The sequence below is a fragment of the Carassius auratus genome, chromosome 22 (genome assembly GCF_003368295.1).
Source record: "Carassius auratus strain Wakin chromosome 22, ASM336829v1, whole genome shotgun sequence".
NCBI classification, from domain to species: Eukaryota; Metazoa; Chordata; class Actinopteri; order Cypriniformes; family Cyprinidae; genus Carassius; species Carassius auratus.
In genome coordinates this window covers 24,131,236-24,150,494 of record NC_039264.1, presented here as the reverse complement: position 1 = coordinate 24,150,494, position 19,259 = coordinate 24,131,236, and the positions used below count along the sequence as shown (strand labels likewise).

The following is a 19,259-nucleotide window of genomic DNA, read 5'->3' as shown; positions in this document are numbered from 1 at the left end:
CTGGGAATGCTCGGGAGTCAAATCGGTTCGTGTGTGATATGTTGATTTTGCCGTGTGGCTGCACACCACACACTGAACGACCAAAACTGTTAGACCCGTGATTTTTTATTGCCGTGTGTGGGGTCTCTCAGGTTTGGAAAATCGTCCGACAATTTTAAAATCGTCCCGTGTGAACCAGGCCTTACATCGAATGATTCGTTTGCAAACCGGATATCACAAACTGGTTTGTTTTTAATTTTCTCACAACATATACGCGAAAGAACATGCTGAATAAAGTCATTGTTTTTGCTATTTCTGGACCAAAATGCATTTTTCAAGGCTTCAAAAAATTCTAACTGACCCTCTGATGTCACATGGACTACTTTGATGATGTTTTTCTTACCTTTCTGGACATGGACAGTATACCGTACACACAGCTTCAATGGAGGGACTGAGAGCTCTGGGACTAAATCTAAAATATATTAAACTGTGTTCTGAAGATGAACGGAGGTCTTACAGGTTTGGAACTACATGAGGGTGAGTTATTAATGACATAATTTTGATTTTTGGGCGAACTAACCCTTTAAGTCTTGTTTTGTTTACAGCAGTAACATTGAACCACAATGTATTAAAAGGCAGTACATTTTTATCAACAAAATATGTTGTACACATAAAGGAACAGGAGACCAGGGAAGGATGTAACACGTTTTGCTTTAACATATGTTCAATTTAATAACTCATGTCTTTCTGTAATGAAATATTTATATTTTACAAAATGTCCAAACTTTTTAGCTTATAGAAACAAAGAAATATACTACAACTGAACATGATGCAATCATTCATTAGCACTCAAACAAAACGGGCTCAAAATAAAATTTTCCACCAGCAGCAACTTATAGGAAGTCGTGCTCCACTCGACCAGCATCATCCAGATAGTCGTCTGCGAAGTTGAGCATCTGCTGTAGAGCGGTGAGCAGCAGGACGTCACAGTTGAGCTCCAGCTCCAGCTCCTGACTGTAGTTCTTCACCGGTAACACACAAGACACCGGCACACCCAACCCAGAGCTCACCTCCTGCACCTGCAGACACAAAACAACATCTCCCTCACTCTGAGTCCTGTAGATACAGACATCTGATCATGTGACCGCTCTCACCTTCGACTTGATGTAGGAACTGACATAAACACATTGAAGATCCTTCTGGACATGGGGACACGCTTCATCTATTTTTGTCATCAAGACGATCTGAGGGATGCCTACCAGATTGTATACCAATATATAACACTTTACATTCATTTAGCAGATAGTTTTATCCAAAGCAATTTACAAACTGAAATGTTAATTCTCAGATTATAGATCAATGGTAGTATAATTTTAGTTTACTTTGCAAGTTCACTTTTCTGCGTATGGAAGCAAGTTTTTCCTGTAGTTTGTCAGACATGAGGGAGATTTTGGTGCTGTCTATCACATACACCACACAGTGGATCTTCTCCTGAAGAGATGCAGGTGTGTAGACCCTTCGCTCATTGTGTTGAAACGGTACCATGGGGTTGAACTTAAATTTAGAGAAATGTAGAGAAGGACAACCATTCATTAAACTAATCATAATCATACACAAAGCCATTTTGGAGATGCATGAACCATCTTAATGCTCTTACTTTATAGCGGTCAGGTATGTGTCCTTGAAGAATGCTGCTGATGTCCTCAATATCCAGTCCTGCACCTGATTGATCCTCGAGTCCCATAGTGTCACACAACACAAATGGCAACGGCTTTCCCTCATGATGGTCAACAACTGGGTATGTGCGAAACTAAAAGAAATAACGGTTACAAACAAAGACAGGTCTTGACATCCCAGAGAAAAACTGTGTTTTCCTTTTAAATCTGTACCTGTGTGGTGAGGCTAGTGCCTCCAGATCCTGACATGGCTTTGCTGGTAATGCGGCTCATGAAGATGGAGTTGATGGAGTTGAAGAAACTGGATTTTCCAGCTCCTACAGGACCGATCATTAGGATTCGGACACGACTCACAGACGGCATCACAGGTTTATGGTTCCTGATCAATCCCATGAGCTCTGCTCTTCGACTACAACATGGAGCAAACCAATTGTGTGAGATCATCCTATGAAATCAGCAACAGTGGACAAGGAAAACAATATTTAAATTGAAACATACTTAGCTGTCCACAGAACATTCCTCCACTGCTTGTTTATGGCACTGCTCTGAGGGACTGGCAATCAAAATTATTATGAATTCATACCATGCATATTTGATTGTATAATCACGTGAATCCTTTTCTGAAGACTTGACTTACTCTGCTTCACTTTATACACCTCACATTCAGTCAGCTGAGTGTCGTTCCCATACATTGTCACCGTATTAACACTGAATGCACTCCCTCTGTGATTTAACACAACTGGCTGGTTCTTGTAGCAAAAGTACAGCTGTTGACCAAAGTTGGGCCCTCCAGCGTCATCGAGACGTGCAAAATGTCCACTGTTAATTTTGATGCACACAGGGATCTTGCCTTGAAAGCTGAACAGGAAAGCTTCCTGATCTGTAACATACTGCCCGCTTCGAGCATAATCCACACTAGTGTATCCACCAAAGATGTAGCCTGAACGGTTGTAGGCTACAAGTAAAGTGGGACCCTGACGGTCACATCTCTGGTGGAAGGCAGAAGCTTTATATCCATGAACTGAAGCTTTGTAGAGAAGAGACAGTTTCACAGTCCCCAGCAAAGCACGGAGCCGCTTACATTTCTCTTCCTGTAATTTGCAAGTGATGGGAGCAACCTTGGACACTTGAGATCCAAATACAAAAGACTGATACATCTTTGAAAGATTAAAAAAAAAAAAATTATTTATTACACTGTGTTGAGACCTTGTGGTGTGAATATGGAAATCATCAAGTTTACTCACCAATTCCATCGTAAAATGCTCTTGGCTCAGTAAACCAAACTAAATGTATTCCATAGAAAGAGGTGACACGATTTATAAGAAGCACGTGTATACCGTCTGGTCATGTGATTGCAACATGGCGGTTCGCCCAATGTAATATATATATATATAAAAGTATTTAACATTTTATTTCACGTGTATTGGTGTTAGTTTACCATCTCGTATTGTAAAATACGGGTTATTTATTCATGAAAAACTTTTAGACTAATTAAGTAAAAATTACCCAGTGAACGATCAAATAATTTTGACGTTTTAAATTAATAGCATTTTTGCGTGTAACTTCAACCACTTCGTCCAACGTTAAATACAATGTGAAATACTTTTATATTTCTTTAATATGTCGACTCTGTAGCTTACCTTTCACAGTCCAATTTCTCTGTCAAAGAAATAATGAATGCACTCGTTTAAGGATGGTGGACAGTGGCTATCTAGTGGCTGCGACCGAAACCTGACAAACGCTGCCTTGGGATGCATTTCAACGTGCGCGCGCGCGTGTGTGTGTGTGTGTGTGTGTGTGTGTTATGAATTAATGATAATATTTCTATTACTTATATTACAAGTTGTGATGTGTTTATGGTTAATTAGAATAAATAGTTTTAAATTCCAATGCAAAGAGGCAAATTAGAGATTTTTTTTGGTCGAAAAAAATTAATTATTTTCATTTGTAATGCTATGTTCTGTACCTGTATGGCTTTTTAATAAATATACATGTATCTGTTTCTCAAAAGAGTATTGCAGGTCATACCCGCTTTTTAAGTTTTGAATTTGAATAAATATTTTTATGTAATTAAACACTATAGATTTTTTTAAATCGGAAATTAATAACTTAAATCCTTTTTTAATTTTTATTAATAATCGTGTAAGTATAATATTAATAGATGAAAGCAAATATTGAATATAAGACAAAAAAAGTTTAAAATGGTGCTAAAAAGGCATTCAAATGCGTTCAGTAATTCAACAACATGAATGCACTTGAATGGTGTACATAACAGTTAGTTAGGTGGAAAGTAGCTATTGTCTTTTCTGTGCATACAGCAGGGTTCATATGAAAATCTGTGATTATTTTACAGATGATGTTGTCGGCAGTGGTCAAAATATGTTTTTTCAAATCTTGAGAAAGCAGGGTGGTTGAAATAATTCCTTTGTGAATAATGATAATCTAAATTTGAAATGAGATGCATTATTGTTTGTCAGGAGGATTAAGTGTAACATTAGCATGATATTACATAACATTTAGCTATAAAATCTGCACTCTAAAGAGGAGATTTGGTATTTGGTGCCATTATGAATTTAAAAAAGCGTTATATGTTAGCTGTTTCATATGTACATGTTTTATGCAATGTCTTTATTTATTTGTTTGTTTTCTTTAGCTTCGAGATTATGAGGATGACTATATGTTTAGTCTTAATCAGCTTAGTCATTTTGTTTCTACCAGTTTAATCAAACCATGCAATGATGACACAGAAATGTAACAAGCATCTCAGCAACAATACAACATGTTTAGGTGGTAAGAAGATGTTTGTTTGCATTTCCTTTTATTGAATGGGTATGATTTTGAAAGAAGTAGAATGGATAAACAGAACAGAATAACACTTTTTAGATGTCTTATTGTAGTGATATGTAATATGTCCCACAACTAGTAGATTAAATAGTGAAAAAAACTATTGATAGTACATTTCACACAAAGATATAATGTTAAATTAGCTATAAAGGTCCAACATCATCCAGATAGTCGTTTGCAAAGCGAAGCATTTGCTGTAGAGCGGTGAGCAGCAGGACGTCACAGTTGAGCTCCAGCTCCAGCTCCTGACTGTAGTTCTTCACCGGTAACACACAAGACACCGGCACACCCAACCCAGAGCTCACCTCTTGCACCTGCAGACACAAAACAACTTCTCCCTCACTCTGAGTCCTGTAGATACAGACATCTGATCATGTGACCGCTCTCACCTTCGACTTGATGTAGGAACTGACATAAACACTTTGAAGATTTTCCTCCACTAGAGGACATGCTTCATCTACTTTTGTCATCAACACGATCTGAGCGATGCCTGAAATAGTTGAGGGATGTTTTAAGGTGCGTCACATGCAGCTCTATGTACAACCTACTTACCTTGTATCAACCACAAGATTGGTGTAAATATGTTCACTCACCCAGGGAGTTCACTTTTCGGCGTATGGAAGCAAGTTTTTCCTGTAGTTTGTCAGACATGAGGGAGATTTTGGTGCTGTCTATCACATACACCACACAGTGGATCTTCTCCTGAAGAGATGCAGGTCTGGAGGACTTCTGCTCATCAGGTTGAAATGGTGTTGTGGGATTGAACTGAATCAAGAGGATTTAAGATGACGTTTGTATATATATATACACAGTACAGACCAAAAGTTTGGAAACATTACTATTTTTTATGTTTTTGAAAGAAGTTTCTTCTGCTCATCAAGCCTGCATTTATTTGATCAAAAATACAGAAAAAACAGTAATATTGTGAAATATTATTACAACTTAAAATAATAGATTTCTATTTGAATATACTTTTAAAAAACAATTTATTCCTGTGATGCAAAGCTGAATTTTCAGCATCATTACTCCAGCCTTCAGTGTCACATGTAACATCCAGTCTATCACATGATCATTTAGAAATCATTCTAATATTCTGATTTATTATGAGTGTTGGAAACAGTTCTGCTGTCTAATATATTTGATGAAGAAAAGGTTCAAAAGAACTGCATTTATTCAAAATAAAATAAAAAATTATAATAATATATATTCTAATAATATATTTTTCTTACTATCACTTTTTATCAATTTAACACATCCTTGCTGAATAAAAGTATTGATTTTATTTATTTTTTTAAAAGAAAGAAAAAAAATGACTATCACTTGCTGATATTGTTATTACAAAATATTTATATTGTAAAAACATAGCTTCTTCTTTTTTTTTTTTTTACTTTTATTCATCTATAAGTATCCTAAAAAAGTATCACATGTTCTGAAAAAATATTAAGCAGCAGAACTGTTTCCAACTTTGATAATGAATCATCATATTAGAATGATTTCTAAAGGATCATGTGATAATGATCCAAAAATTCAGCTTTGCATCACAGAAATAAATGATAATTTAAAGTATAATAAATTTAAAAACAATTATTTTAAATTGTAATAATATATCACAATATTAAATTTTTTCTGTATTTTTGATCAAATAAATTCAGGCTTGATGAGCAGAAGAAACTTTTTTCAAAAAATAGTAATTTTTCCAAACTTTTGGTCTGTACTGTATATATATATATATATATATATATATATATATATATATATATATATATATATATATATATATTAGGGTTGCACGCTTTACCAGTACTACGGTAGTACCCGCGATACTAAGGGTTCAAAATACTGGCGGTGCAGTGCCACTGTATTTTTTAAACGGTAGTATCGTCATTACGGTTCTACCGTAAGTACTGTTGTATGTGGCTTGTGGGGCAGTTGCTAAAATGTTCGATTACTTGTGTCGAAAATAAACAATATAGCGTATTTTGTCTTCCTGTCTCTTTCTGCGGTGCCCTTTAAGCGCGCAAAAAAAAACCTGTATAGAATTCGCTCCTTATATACCATATATGGTGTTGTGCTTTTTTTCCCCCCTGACACGCATCTGATTCGGTTAATTTCTTTTTCATTTGCAATGGTATGTCCCTGTGAATACAATGAATTTAAATACAACATTTGACTGCGACATAGTGAAATATGGAATTACTTCGGATTTTTATCTGATGAAGAAGGAAAACCAAACTGCCAACTGTGAATGTCTACAGAGAATTCAAGCTAAAGGGGGAAAACAAAAGCAACCTCATTAAGTTTGAGTAATCACTTGCTTTATTCCTGAAGTGACCAGGCGTTTCTTTTGAATATGTATATATATATATATATGTATGTATGTATGTATGTATGTATATATAACAACTTTAATCTGAATCTTCCATTTCTCCTTTGTTCATTTTGGAGATGAGTGCTCTTACTGTATAGCGGTCAGGTATGTGTCCTTGAAGAATGCTGCTGATGTCCTCAATATCCAGTCCTGCACCTGATTGATCCTCGAGTCCCATAGTGTCACACAACACAAATGGCAACGGCTTTCCTCCACAACCATCTTTCAAAGGATATGTGCGAAACTACCAAAAAAGAAGAGAATCACATAAAGATCTTAGGTCATCAAAAGACGTTACATGGACTCAATAGATTATCAATAGAATAATCTATTGATAATCTATTCAATAGAAAATATAATCATTTTATTGAATCTGTACCTGCACAGTTAGACTAGTGCCTGCAGATCCTGACATGGCTTTGTTGGTCACATGACCAGTGAAGATGGAGTTGATGGAGTTGAAGAAACTGGATTTTCCAGCTCCTACAGGACCGATCATTAGGATTCGAAAACGGCTGACAGATGTCACCAGGGGTTTAAAATTTCTGATCATTTCCATGAGCTCTGCTCTTCGTCTACAAAAGAGTAGTTCAAACTTAAAGAGCCAGTAAGATGAAAATTCTAAGCTTCCTATCACTGTTTATAAGTCCTGTACATTAGGTTTAAATCCATCCCAGGTTAAAAAACATTGTCATTTTGTCAAAATATCATTTTAAAATGACCTCAATTCTCAGAGATCCCCAAACGGTTCGAGGGAAGCTGTTCAAAAGATTCAGTTTCCTTAGACCCCACCTTTCGGTAGCATACTGTGTTCTGATTGGTCAACTAACATAAGCAGTTTGGATTGGTTGTTCCGCACACACCTCCACGGTAAACTAAGTGTTAGCGTCTGTTTGGGGTGAATTATGTCTTATTCCTCTCATCGCCAAGGAAACAGTAAAATAAAAAACTTGAACAGTCTCGCTGCTTTTTCTTCTGTGTGGGTGTATTCAAACCGCACGCTTCAGTTTGAATCTGAATAGCGCGTTCAGCGCGGGGGCGTGGTCACATTAGATATAATGAAGGGAGACGTGAAAAACAGACATTGCGTTGTTATATGGATTACTTTATCACAGAATATCTGTTTTCGGCAGCACTTGTTTAGTTTTAAAGTAGACATGTCAAGCTTTCTATAGATATCTCTCTCATGTCTCTTCGTTGAGTATTCACTGAGTTACACTTCATTTTAATGACGTGTTTGTACATGACGATCAGCGCAGACAGGCTGCAGACAGTACACATACTGATAAAACGCTCGGGAAAAAACAGACACATAACTTCATAATCATACTTCGCGTTGTGATTCGGAGATGCTCGTTCTAAATAAAGTTGGTAATGAACCATCTTTTATGGCCAAACGCTTTGAAAATCCCGCCTTGTAACGTTACTCACCGAGATTAGAAAAGCAGTCATCAGTGAAATGTTGTGAACATAACAAAAGGGATTTGTTGTACTGCTCTGGTATTGTGGTAGAAATGAATTTTAGCCATTGGTTCTTCTGATATTCATTCTTTGGCAGTGAAAATAAAACAAACGGTCTCCTCGACATGATGCTATCACACCAACCAGAGCGTCTGTGTGGGGGGTGGGGCAGGTCAGAGTTCTGTTTCTTCCAAGACGGTAGGCAGAGATTGTTCCAAAGTGTTCCTAGTGACGTACATAGAGATGGGCAAAAGATTTGAAATCTATAACGACTCGTTTCAGCGATTCAGAGTCGACTCCTTACTTTAGGAGCCAATAACTTTATAAATCGTGTACTTTTTGGTTTAATTACTTTGCACATTGTTTACACTGATGGACAGCTACATCATACACTGTAATACAGGTCATTTTTGATTTCCCATCTCTGTGGCTCTTTAAACTGTATCTTATTACTGAATTAATTCAGCATCAGGAAAACATACTCAGCTGTCCACAGAACATTCCTCCATGGCATCTGTAACAGAGCACTTCCTGTTTGAGTAGACAATTGACATTATATTAGTAATTATTAAAAGAGACTAGAGTTACCATACAAATTTACTGAAAATAACTATATTTTAAGTTGACTTACTCTGTTCCACTTTGTACACTTCACACTCACTCAGCCAAGTGTCATATCCATATGAGAAAGAATGAAAACTGAATGCTTCGTTAAGAATAAATTCAATTTTCACAAGTGGGTGGTTGTTGTAGCAAAAGTACAACTGTTGGCCAAAGTTAGGCCCTTCAGCATCATCATAGCGTGCATAATGTCCACTGTTAACTCTGATGCCAACAGGGTCTTTACCATCCTGAGCACTGAACAGGAAAGCCTGATCATCTCTAATTGGCTGCCCGCTCTGAGCATAATCCACACTAGTGTATCCACCAAAGATGTAGCCTGAACGGTTGTAGGCTACAAGTAAAGTGGGACCCTGACGGTCACATCTCTGGTGGAAAGCAGAAGCTTGATATCCATGAACTGAACCTTTGTAGAGAAGAGTCAGTTCCAGGTTTCCCATCATGTCACAAAGCTGCTGCCTTTGCTTTTCTGTTAACCTTGAAGTGAGAGGGGCGTTGTAAATTTTGGACGCTGAATGCATCTAAACAAGAAAAAAAGGATAAGCTAGGCTATATGATATATGGTTTGAATTCTGTGCCACAGACACACAAACGAGCAGTCACATGATTAGTTTTCTGAAAGAACTATACCGAAACTGATCAGCAGGAATCGAAAAGGAAAGCAAAACCTGCTCAAATAAAATATAGAGTCTTATTTATGGTATATAAATGTCGCTTATTTGTTCGCTATATTTTTTTACTTCACAAATTTCTACTACGTATCTTACCTTCTCTCTGAAGAAATAACGAAACGCTGCTTCAGTACATCTAAGGCTACACTCGTAACGGCAAGCTCCTCTCTTCTCTCTGTCAAACGAAAGCTTCAAAGCCTGGAAAACGAAACTCTTCGCTCTAAACGAAACTCTTCTTATGTTGTTGTCGCTGTTTGAGCTCGTCGTTGACCTGTTCACGGTATAGCCTTGAAACTGCAAGTTGGAAAAGAATAGCAGGGTAACGGGTTGTTATTGTACTCCTATTGTTTATTTGATGTTTAGCAATTTTTAAGCGTAAACTAATCTATTTAAACAGAATCAGGGCTACCTTTTTTTTCTTAAAATATTTGATAGACATTTTTAAGCATTTTACAAAACAGTCAAACGGAGCTTGTGTGATTAAGTTATAGCGATATAAATGTTTTGAAGAACTTCTGTTAATTTAGGAGTGAGTGAATACATGCTGAGCTTACCCAATGTGTTTTCAGTCGTTAACAAAAAGACATGTATTACATAAGACATTAATACAAAGAATATTTAATTTAAAAAAAATCTTGAATGGATTACTTATAAATGAACATCAAAGATTAATAAACAGGGGAGAATGGGGTAAGACGAGCCATTTTTAAATAAAGTTTTCCTCAAGATAAGGGAAAATGAGGCAGAATGAAAGTGTCTTGAGTAAGTTCAGGATGTTTACTAACATCTTAAATTATCAGAATGTATCTTTGACAAGGGGTTCTAAAAATATGTGTTCTTGTATATAAAAAAGGTTCCGGTGGCTCAATCTGCTCCAGGTTAGGGGTAAACTGACCCGAGTCAGTGGGTAAGATGCACCTAAACTGACCATCTGGTTCAAACCCATGTGAAATTTGATAAATAGTTTATGTCTTTTCAAAACTAATTAAAAAATACAAACATTCATATTTCTTTTCTTAAAGCTTCTCCGCTAACTTCAACAACATAAAGCCAACCTAATGAAGTTTGCATTTCAGTCTTTTTTGTTTGCATTTCTGAAACAATGTGTTGAACACCAAAGTTGCTATCTTTCCAAAAAACAGACTAAACAGAGAGGATAAATCCCCATGAAATGATGCCAAAGCTTGTTTGCTAAGATATTGTGGTTTGAATTTGTATAAAACAGCTCGTAGTTTCATAACAGTTTTTGTGCTGTTGAACTCTCACAAATTATCAGTGAGGTTTAACTAAAGCTTTGATTTTGCTATTTCTTCACTCAAACCTACAAAAAATAATGTGTAGGTGTAGCTGGTTGGATTACTTATATACTGTAATCCACTACAGATTTCAAATGATATGACAAAAATGTTAATTAGACATTTAGACATTTCAGGTTATATAATCAGCTGCTTTTAGATTACCTTTGCCCTATCTCGTTTTTCACATTGATTTAATCTGGATAACTGTGTTGGCGTAAAAATATACAAAGAGTAAGAATATTATATTCCATTTGTTGTTATTAACAACATGAAGAGCATTAAACATTATATTGTCAAAATTTCCCCTATTGGGTTTGTGAAGGTACTGCAGGGGGTTATTTTAAAATTGAATATCGTTATAGTGTAGTATGAACTTCCCAGTTAACATAGGATTAGGACGATAGTTATAACTCGATTTTGGCGTGAAAGGGCTTTTCCGCAAAGTTAGTTGAAGCAGGAAAAAGATGCTGCGTTGGCCGGGAATCGAACCCGGGTCAACTGCTTGGAAGGCAGCTATGCTCACCACTATACCACCAACGCTCGCTTACTAGTACGCACTACAGTATGCTATACTATTGTCACATAGTCAGCTTCAAAAGATCCAAAACTCAATACATAACTTGAATAATCTTGAAAATAAAATAAAACGCGTCGCTCTTTCTGGCGAAATTAGTTGTGTTGAATTCAGTATGTGATTTAGCCGGCGGATGTTTGGGGTAACGTTATCCGTCGGTGTTTACGAACGATTTATTTGTCAAGTTAATCAGTTAACGTTAAATCTCTCGGTTCCAATGATCGATGCCTGATACAAAGAACTGCAGCAATGTGTAGAACATTAGTAAAACAATTCTCCAGCATCCACAATCTTTTTCGACGAGAAAGGTAGATTGATGTAAGTTAGCTGCTATAAATCAGGCAGTGTTACTGCGTCCCAAAGCCCTAAAAGTATGTACTCTTTTTGTGACGAAAAAGAAGCCTACATACTTATTGAGTATGTAGAAGAATGCAGGCTTTGGGACATACTACTTCGTCATAGCTGCTTCTTTTACGGACGCTCTGTTGCTTAGTTACGTGCATTCTGTTTTTATACAGATTCTGTCACTGTTTAAACTGCCCTGTCAATCATCTTATAATCACAGCTATCATCGTCCACATTTCGTTTAATCTGATTTCCTACTACCGTATTGGAGATAAATTAAAAGTAGCCTACTTTGATCTGCTAGTTCTAATTAAATTATCAGCAAGTAAATCGGGTTTCTTCATTACACCAGTAGGTGGCGGCAAGTGACTTATGAGTGAGTCTGAATCATTCACTGAACCGATTCCTTCAAACAGGTTAAATCTACTCAAGAAAATAACTGAGATTACCAAGATTTACAAGGGCAAGGCCATTCAGCAGGCTGTATGTCATGCTTGATTTATAATATTTACATCTGAAAGCTTCACTTTGCCGTGTTCTGCTGTTTGAGCGTCACATGATGCATTCTGTCTTTACTGAACTCAGATGGTGAAGGCGGGGGAGCTGCTGGGAATGGCCACATCCTACATCGTCCCGACAAAGAACTCCTGCTCAGAGCTGGATCTGGATGAAAACTGCTTGAAGCTGTTGGCCATATCTTATATATAACCCCATTTCCACAACAGGAACTTTCCCCAGGAACTACGGCTGGTACTCGATGTGTTTCCACCACAGAGGAACCAGGATGTAAATAAAGTTCTGGGAAAAAATGTGCCCCTCAGAAAGTCCCTGCTAGTCAGGTAGGCCTAGTACTTACAAAGCTCCGGAACTCTGGGACTTCTGCGCTGAACGTATTGATTGGTTGAGTTTATGGATGGGCTATACCACTTATTTTGTTTTTGATAAGATACCGATAATTTTAAAGGCCATTATGGTCGATATCGATACCGATACTTCAGAACCAAACTTTTAAATGAAGTTTATTAAATTACTAAGAGTAAAATGGGTAATGATAACCACTTAACTTTATGTTTAAAACACATGTTTCAATATGTTTTTTGTTTACATGAGTCAAATCTACAAATACTACAGTTGAACTATGGTCACTTTAGTAAAACCATGGTTCATTTTAATAAGGGACTGACACTGAAAGGCTATTGTTGCATATATAAAATTCCTCAGATAAGCATTGTTCCGGGCTGCCGTTCCCAAAAGCTTTAATGCTTTCTTATGATACTTTTGGGAAGCATAGCCCTGTTTAAATGCACTGTCAGAAGTGAGTGAACGCTCTCTTGTGATGGATAGGTTCTGTCTGGCAAAATTTGAATGTGTTCAGGTGAGCAGGAATAATCTATACAATTATTTGCTGACATAGTCGCTAAATTCAGCAATTTTCTTTCAATCTTAATCCGTTCCGTAACTGGGTTTATGTGAAGTTATTAAAAAATAAAATATTTTAGCATTCAGGTAAATAAGCAACGTCATGACCTTAAATGCTATCATTCGTAGTTCCGAAGAAAGTCTTCTGTTGAAAACACATTTTTAAATGTTTTTTTTTTTCAGTGATTTAGGAACTTTAAATTAGGTTGTCAAATATATTTTATATGTAAGAGTAATTGTTTAGTAATATAAATGTGTTTAATAAAAATAAAGAATTGTTTAAATTTTATTATTAGTGTTATACTTTAAACCTTATCATGGCAAAGGAATTTACTGTGATAAGCAACTACAGCTGCAACGATGCAACGTGTAAAAGGGACAGTAGCTTTTTTGGTTATGATTATGAGCTAAAATGTTGCACGGTTCAGACAGTCCAGTGAAGTTGGGACGTTTTGTAAAAATGCAATATAACCAAGAATCTTCCATTTGTTCATTCTCTTGAACTTTTATTTAATAAAAAAATAAATATATATATATATATATATTTCCAAAATTTTCACTGACCAGTTTAAATGTATTTTGTTAATCTGAACAAATTTTGATTCTGATGGCTGCAATATTCAAGATTCAAACAACTTTATTTATCCCCGTAGGACAATTCAGTTTTAGCCTACCATGTATCAACAAGACAAAAGACAACACTAAATCAAGCATTCAGAAACACTGTCATTGATCTCATATTGCATTTGGGCACCAGAACAAGCAACAAATACACAGGCCACAATACTTAGTCTGAGCAGCGAATAAATTGATATATAATAGTACAGAGGTTTATGATGCCTGGCACCTATTTAGTTGCCGCTGTCAACAGAATTTAAACCTGATTTAAACAATTTGCATATCTGTTAGTTTTCCTTGGAGGGGCAAGGTAGCGTCGTCCTGAGGGCATTAGAAAAAAAATTCCTGCCTAAGAACATGGTAAGGATAACTCATGACCTGTCTAGCATTCTGGAGCACCCATTTTTTCCAGTGGGAGCTCAGGTCTGTTAGCTGAACTCCAATGATCTTGGAGCAGATTTTACAATACTGCTGAGGCTATTCTTGTCCCTCACAGACAATCCATTAAACCAGCAGATGAAAGAAAATGTTAAAAGGCTTTCAAATAAGGCAAAATAAAAGTAAAAATGTTATAGAATATCCACTTTGAACTGTTTTGAAACAGTTCACATTAAGCAGGTGTGTTGGTAAGAGGGCAAGGCATCATGTTTGGGTATAAAAGGAGCATCTCAGTCTTTGCAATCAAAGCTGGATCATGGATCATCACTTTGTGCCAAATCTCATGAGAGAAGCGTTAAACAAAGCAAAAATCACATTTCACAAAGCAAAATTGCAAAGAATTTGTTTTTCACCAGTTACCATACAATAATATCATGAAAAAATTCAGGGAATCCAGAGAAATCCCAGTACATGAAGGGCAAGGCAGGAAACCTCAGTTGAATGTGCATGACCTTTGAGCCCTCAGAAGGCATTGCGTAAGTAACCATCAGGTAAAAATAGCCAAATGGGCTCAGGAGTACTTCAGAAAACCACTGTCATTTACCACTGTCTGCTGCTGCATCAAGAACTGCAACTTGAATATCTGTTACTCTAGGAGAAATCTGTACATCAATTCTATACAGTGATGACGCTGCGTTCTTTGGGCCACAGCTTATCTCACATATAGACAAAAAGTGGAAAGGTGTGTTGTACTCAAATGAGTCCACATCTCAACTTGTTTCCGGGGAACATGGATTTCAAGTTCTCAGTTTCATCAGTGACAGAGGCAAAAGCAAACGTCTGTCATGGTATGGGGGTGCATCGGTGGAAACATCATGGATGACTGGCATATGTGTGATAGTACTATTGACAAGGAGGGATAAACTGGGATTGTACAAGGATACGGCCATCAAGATGATGTCTTTGATGATGACCATGGTTATTAGATCAAGACGATGCCAGCTCTCGCTCTGCATGTGCTACAACAGTGTGGTTTTGAGGACTCAGAGTGAATGTGATAGACCGGCCTGCCTGCAGTCCAGATCTGTCTCCAGTTGAAAATGTATGACCAGTTATGAAAAGGAAAATCAGACAACGGTGATCACAAACTGCTGAGCTTCTGAAGCATTGTTTCAAGAGATACTGGACAAAAATGTTGCTTGCAAAACTTTAACAATTAGTATCCTCAATCCCTAGACAATGAAACATTATAATTAAAAGGAAGGATGATGTGACACAGTATTAAACATGCCTCTGTCCCAACTTTTTTGGTGTGTGTTGCAGCAATCAAAAGCAAAATTTGTTCATATTAACAAGATACATTTACGTCGGTCAGTAAAGACTTTGGAATTTTTTTCTTTGTATTTTTGTCAATTAAATAAAAGTTAAAGAGAATGGAAAAAAAAATAAAAAAAATCACAGATTCTTGATTTTATTGCATTTTTTGCCAAACGTCACAACTTCTCTGGAACTGGGGTTGTATTTTAACCGAGTTGACTAGTCTAAACAATCGGTGTTACATTATTGTATAAAAAAGACATTACTACCAAAAAAAGTATACAAAATATTCGATCTTTAATAGTCCTCTTACTGAGCATAAAGTCACAGAAGCCCAAAAATCATGACAAAAGTGAAGAATTTACAATCCCTTAATAAACATCAGACTATAGAGGCAAATTACATAAATTAAAAGTATACTCACGTAACTGTATAGTAAATATTTTAAAAATACATTTTGCTCAATGAAATGTTAGATCTTATAAAAAGAAAATGACCAATGTGAGACTTTCATTATGTTATTTAAATGATGCAAAGAGCTTTTGATTTGGCCTTTTCTGAATCTGGCCTCAGCCGCAAGAACTGGGAAAAAAATAATTATTTAGGGTTAACCTCAACAGGACGTATATCATCAAAATAGTCATCTGCAAAGCGAAGCATCTGCTGTAGAGCGGTGAGCAGCAGGACGTCACAGTTGAGCTCCAGCTCCAGCTCCTGACTGTAGTTCTTCACCGGTAACACACAAGACACCGGCACACCCAACCCAGAGCTCACCTCCTGCACCTGCAGACACAAAACAACATCTCCCTCACTCTGAGTCCTGTAGATACAGACATCTGATCATGTGACCGCCTCTCACCTTCGACTTGATGTAGGAACTGACATAAACACTTTGAAGATTTTCCTCCACTAGAGGACATGCTTCATCTACTTTTGTCATCAACACGATCTGAGCGATGCCTGAAATAGTTGAGGGATGTTTTAAGGTGCATCACATGCAGCTCTATGTACAACCTACTTACCTTGTATCAACCACAAGATTGGTGTAAATATGTTCACTCACCCAGGGAGTTCACTTTTCGGCGTATGGAAGCCAGTTTTTCCTGTAGTTTGTTAGACATGAGGGAGATTTTGGTGCTGTCTATCACATACACCACACAGTGGATCTTCTCCTGAAGAGATGCAGGTCTGGAGGACTTCTGCTCATCAGGTTGAAACGGCGCCATGGGGTTGAACTAAATTGAGAATAATTAAAGATTAAACTTAAAGATCAATTTTACTGATAAATATACATTTGCAAGACCAAGAACATGAACCTATGCTCTTACTTTATAGCGGTCAGGTATGTGTCCTTGAAGAATGCTGCTGATGTCCTCAATATCCAGTCCTGCACCTGATTGCTCCTCGAGTCCCATGGTGTCACACAACACAAATGGCAATGGCTTTCCCTCACGGCCATCATTCACTGGATACGTGCGAAACTACCAACAAACAGGAATCTCTGTGCAACAATTTTTTGTTTTATATTACAAACCAAGGCAGGTCCTGAAGTCCTGCTGAATCTGTACCTGCACAGTTAGACTAGTGCCTGCAGATCCTGACATGGCTTTGTTGGTCACATGACCAGTGAAGATGGAGTTGATGGAGTTGAAGAAACTGGATTTTCCAGCTCCTACAGGACCGATCATTAGGATTCGGACACGACTCACAGACCTCATCAGGGGTTTATGGTTCCTGATTATTTCCATGAGCTCTGCTCTTCGACTACAAAGCAGAAACCCACGTTATAATATCAGAATACTGTATAATATAGCAAGAGAAAAATTACAAAAACTGGAAATGAGGGAAACATACTCAGCTGTCCATAGAACATTTCTCCATGGTTTCTCTTCTGCACTGACGTCAGGGTCTAGGAGGTGTATAAAAAGAATCAAATTTGCTATTTTTATCGATTACAATGTTGGATACTTTGTTAAATTGTTTGACTACATGATAATGTGCATGAAATACATTAAATGGTAAATACTTCTTGATTGTTAACGTACCATCTTCTACTTTGTACACCTCACATTCAGTCAGCTGAGTGTCATTTCCATACAGTGTTGCAGGATTAAAACTGAATGTTTTATCAATAATCATTTTTACCATCCCTTTACAGCAGTATTCTTGACTATACACAGCTGGTTGGTTCTTGTAGCAAAAGTACAACTGTTGACCAAAGTTGGGCCCTCCAGCGTCATCGAGACGTGCTTTATATTCACTGTTAACGTTGATGCGAATGGAATGATTGCCGTGAACACTGAACAGGAAAGCCTCCTTATCAGTTATGTACTGCCCACTTTGAGCATAGTCCACACTAGTGTATCCACCAAAGATGTAGCCTGAATGATTGTAGGCTACGAGTAAAGTGGGACCCTGAAGATCACATCTCTTGTGGAAGGCAGAAGCATTATATCCATGAACTGAAGCTTTGTAGAGAAGACTCAGTTCCACATTCCCCAGCAGGTCACAGAGCTGCTTCCTTTGCTCTTCTGTTAAATTAGAAGTGATGCTGACTTTTGTAACTTTTGCTTTTTGCATCTGTCAAAAAAAGTAAAAAGATAAAAATTAAAAATTAAAAAAACTGAAACACACCTGGCTTCTTTTAAGGACAGTGTCCACAGCGCCATTTCTGTGTTACACAGTAAGCAAATAATGACAAAATGTTCATTTTTGGGTGAACTAACACATTATTTTCAGAACTACTTTAAATGAATTGTAAAAATGTTTGATTTAATTTAGTTTTTTAACCATAAAACCATATAAAACCACGTAAAGACTACATTTTCTTATAGGGTGAAATGTGAATCCATTTGACTAAGAATTGATTTAAAAGAATCAGCCAATTAAAATAACATAAAACGAAAACGCTAATAAACATATGTTAATGTTTTGAAACTACACGCATTCACGGAAAACATATAAACTGAAACCATAGACGTTCAAATAAAAATACATAAAGTTCGATTCATTTCTATGCAAAAACAATTCATTGAAAGATAATAACATTACTAGTTTTGCATCAGATAGGCTAAATAACTTCCCTTAAGCGGAATAACTTTTGTGAACTTGTAGGATCCAATGCGAGTCGATGTCTATAAAATAATTAGGAAATTTTAAATACAGTACAGTAGCATAATCGTAATATTATTTAGCCTACGTATGTTTTGTACATGCATGACGGTGCTTTTTAAATAGTCGCTTACGTTTCCCAGGTACGCTTGTTCTTTGCATAGACAGCAAAAGTTCTTTGCAGGAAAACGGAAATGCTTTCTCGTGAACTTCGAACTTGTGAACTTTTATAGTTACGTTCTCATTTAAGAACACTGCTCTCATGACTTAGTCACAGGCATTGTAATATTAGTTAGCTGAGGCAACTTGTTTATGACAGCAACACTGAACCACAAAGTAGGCTATTTAAAGGCACATCCAGTAATTTCCCTTACACACACACACACACACACACACACACACACACACACACACACACACACATATATATATATATATATATATATATATATATATATACAGTACAGAGCAAAAAGTTTGGACACACCTTCTCATTCAAAGAGTTTTCTTTATTTTCATGACTATGAAAATTGTAGATTCACACTGAAGGCATCAAGGGCTATTTGACCAAGAAGGAGA

The 19,259-nt window shown here is 36.8% G+C and overlaps 3 protein-coding genes and 1 non-coding gene across 4 annotated transcripts; all 4 read right to left on the bottom strand.

The window, feature by feature from the left end:
• Positions 1-765: 765 nt before the first annotated feature.
• Positions 766-3,372, bottom strand: LOC113040101 (interferon-induced protein 44-like). The gene is made up of 9 exons (XM_026198356.1): positions 3,296-3,372; positions 2,900-2,938; positions 2,293-2,812; positions 2,154-2,208; positions 1,869-2,064; positions 1,637-1,789; positions 1,362-1,533; positions 1,134-1,234; positions 766-1,058 (listed from the first exon to the last, which is right to left on the bottom strand). The coding sequence occupies exons 2-9, from the start codon at positions 2,906-2,908 to the stop codon at positions 873-875; spliced, it is 1,392 nt and encodes a 463-aa protein (XP_026054141.1). The 5' UTR covers positions 2,909-2,938; positions 3,296-3,372; the 3' UTR covers positions 766-872.
• A 1,058-nt stretch (positions 3,373-4,430) lies between these two features.
• Positions 4,431-9,886, bottom strand: LOC113040543 (interferon-induced protein 44-like). Its single transcript, XM_026198855.1, has 8 exons — positions 9,717-9,886; positions 8,960-9,470; positions 8,811-8,859; positions 7,247-7,442; positions 6,959-7,111; positions 5,093-5,264; positions 4,889-4,989; positions 4,431-4,813 (listed from the first exon to the last, which is right to left on the bottom strand). The coding sequence occupies exons 2-8, from the start codon at positions 9,468-9,470 to the stop codon at positions 4,643-4,645; spliced, it is 1,353 nt and encodes a 450-aa protein (XP_026054640.1). The 5' UTR covers positions 9,717-9,886; the 3' UTR covers positions 4,431-4,642.
• Positions 9,887-11,386: 1,500 nt separating this feature from the next.
• Positions 11,387-11,458, bottom strand: trnag-ucc (transfer RNA glycine (anticodon UCC)). Its single transcript has one exon. It is a non-coding gene; the product is annotated as a tRNA-Gly (tRNA).
• Positions 11,459-15,870: 4,412 nt separating this feature from the next.
• LOC113040100 (interferon-induced protein 44-like) lies at positions 15,871-18,918 on the bottom strand. Its single transcript, XM_026198355.1, has 8 exons — positions 18,815-18,918; positions 17,615-18,149; positions 17,424-17,478; positions 17,138-17,333; positions 16,898-17,050; positions 16,633-16,804; positions 16,429-16,529; positions 15,871-16,352 (listed from the first exon to the last, which is right to left on the bottom strand). The coding sequence occupies exons 2-8, from the start codon at positions 18,147-18,149 to the stop codon at positions 16,167-16,169; spliced, it is 1,398 nt and encodes a 465-aa protein (XP_026054140.1). The 5' UTR covers positions 18,815-18,918; the 3' UTR covers positions 15,871-16,166.
• Between the last annotated feature and the right edge of the window lie 341 nt (positions 18,919-19,259).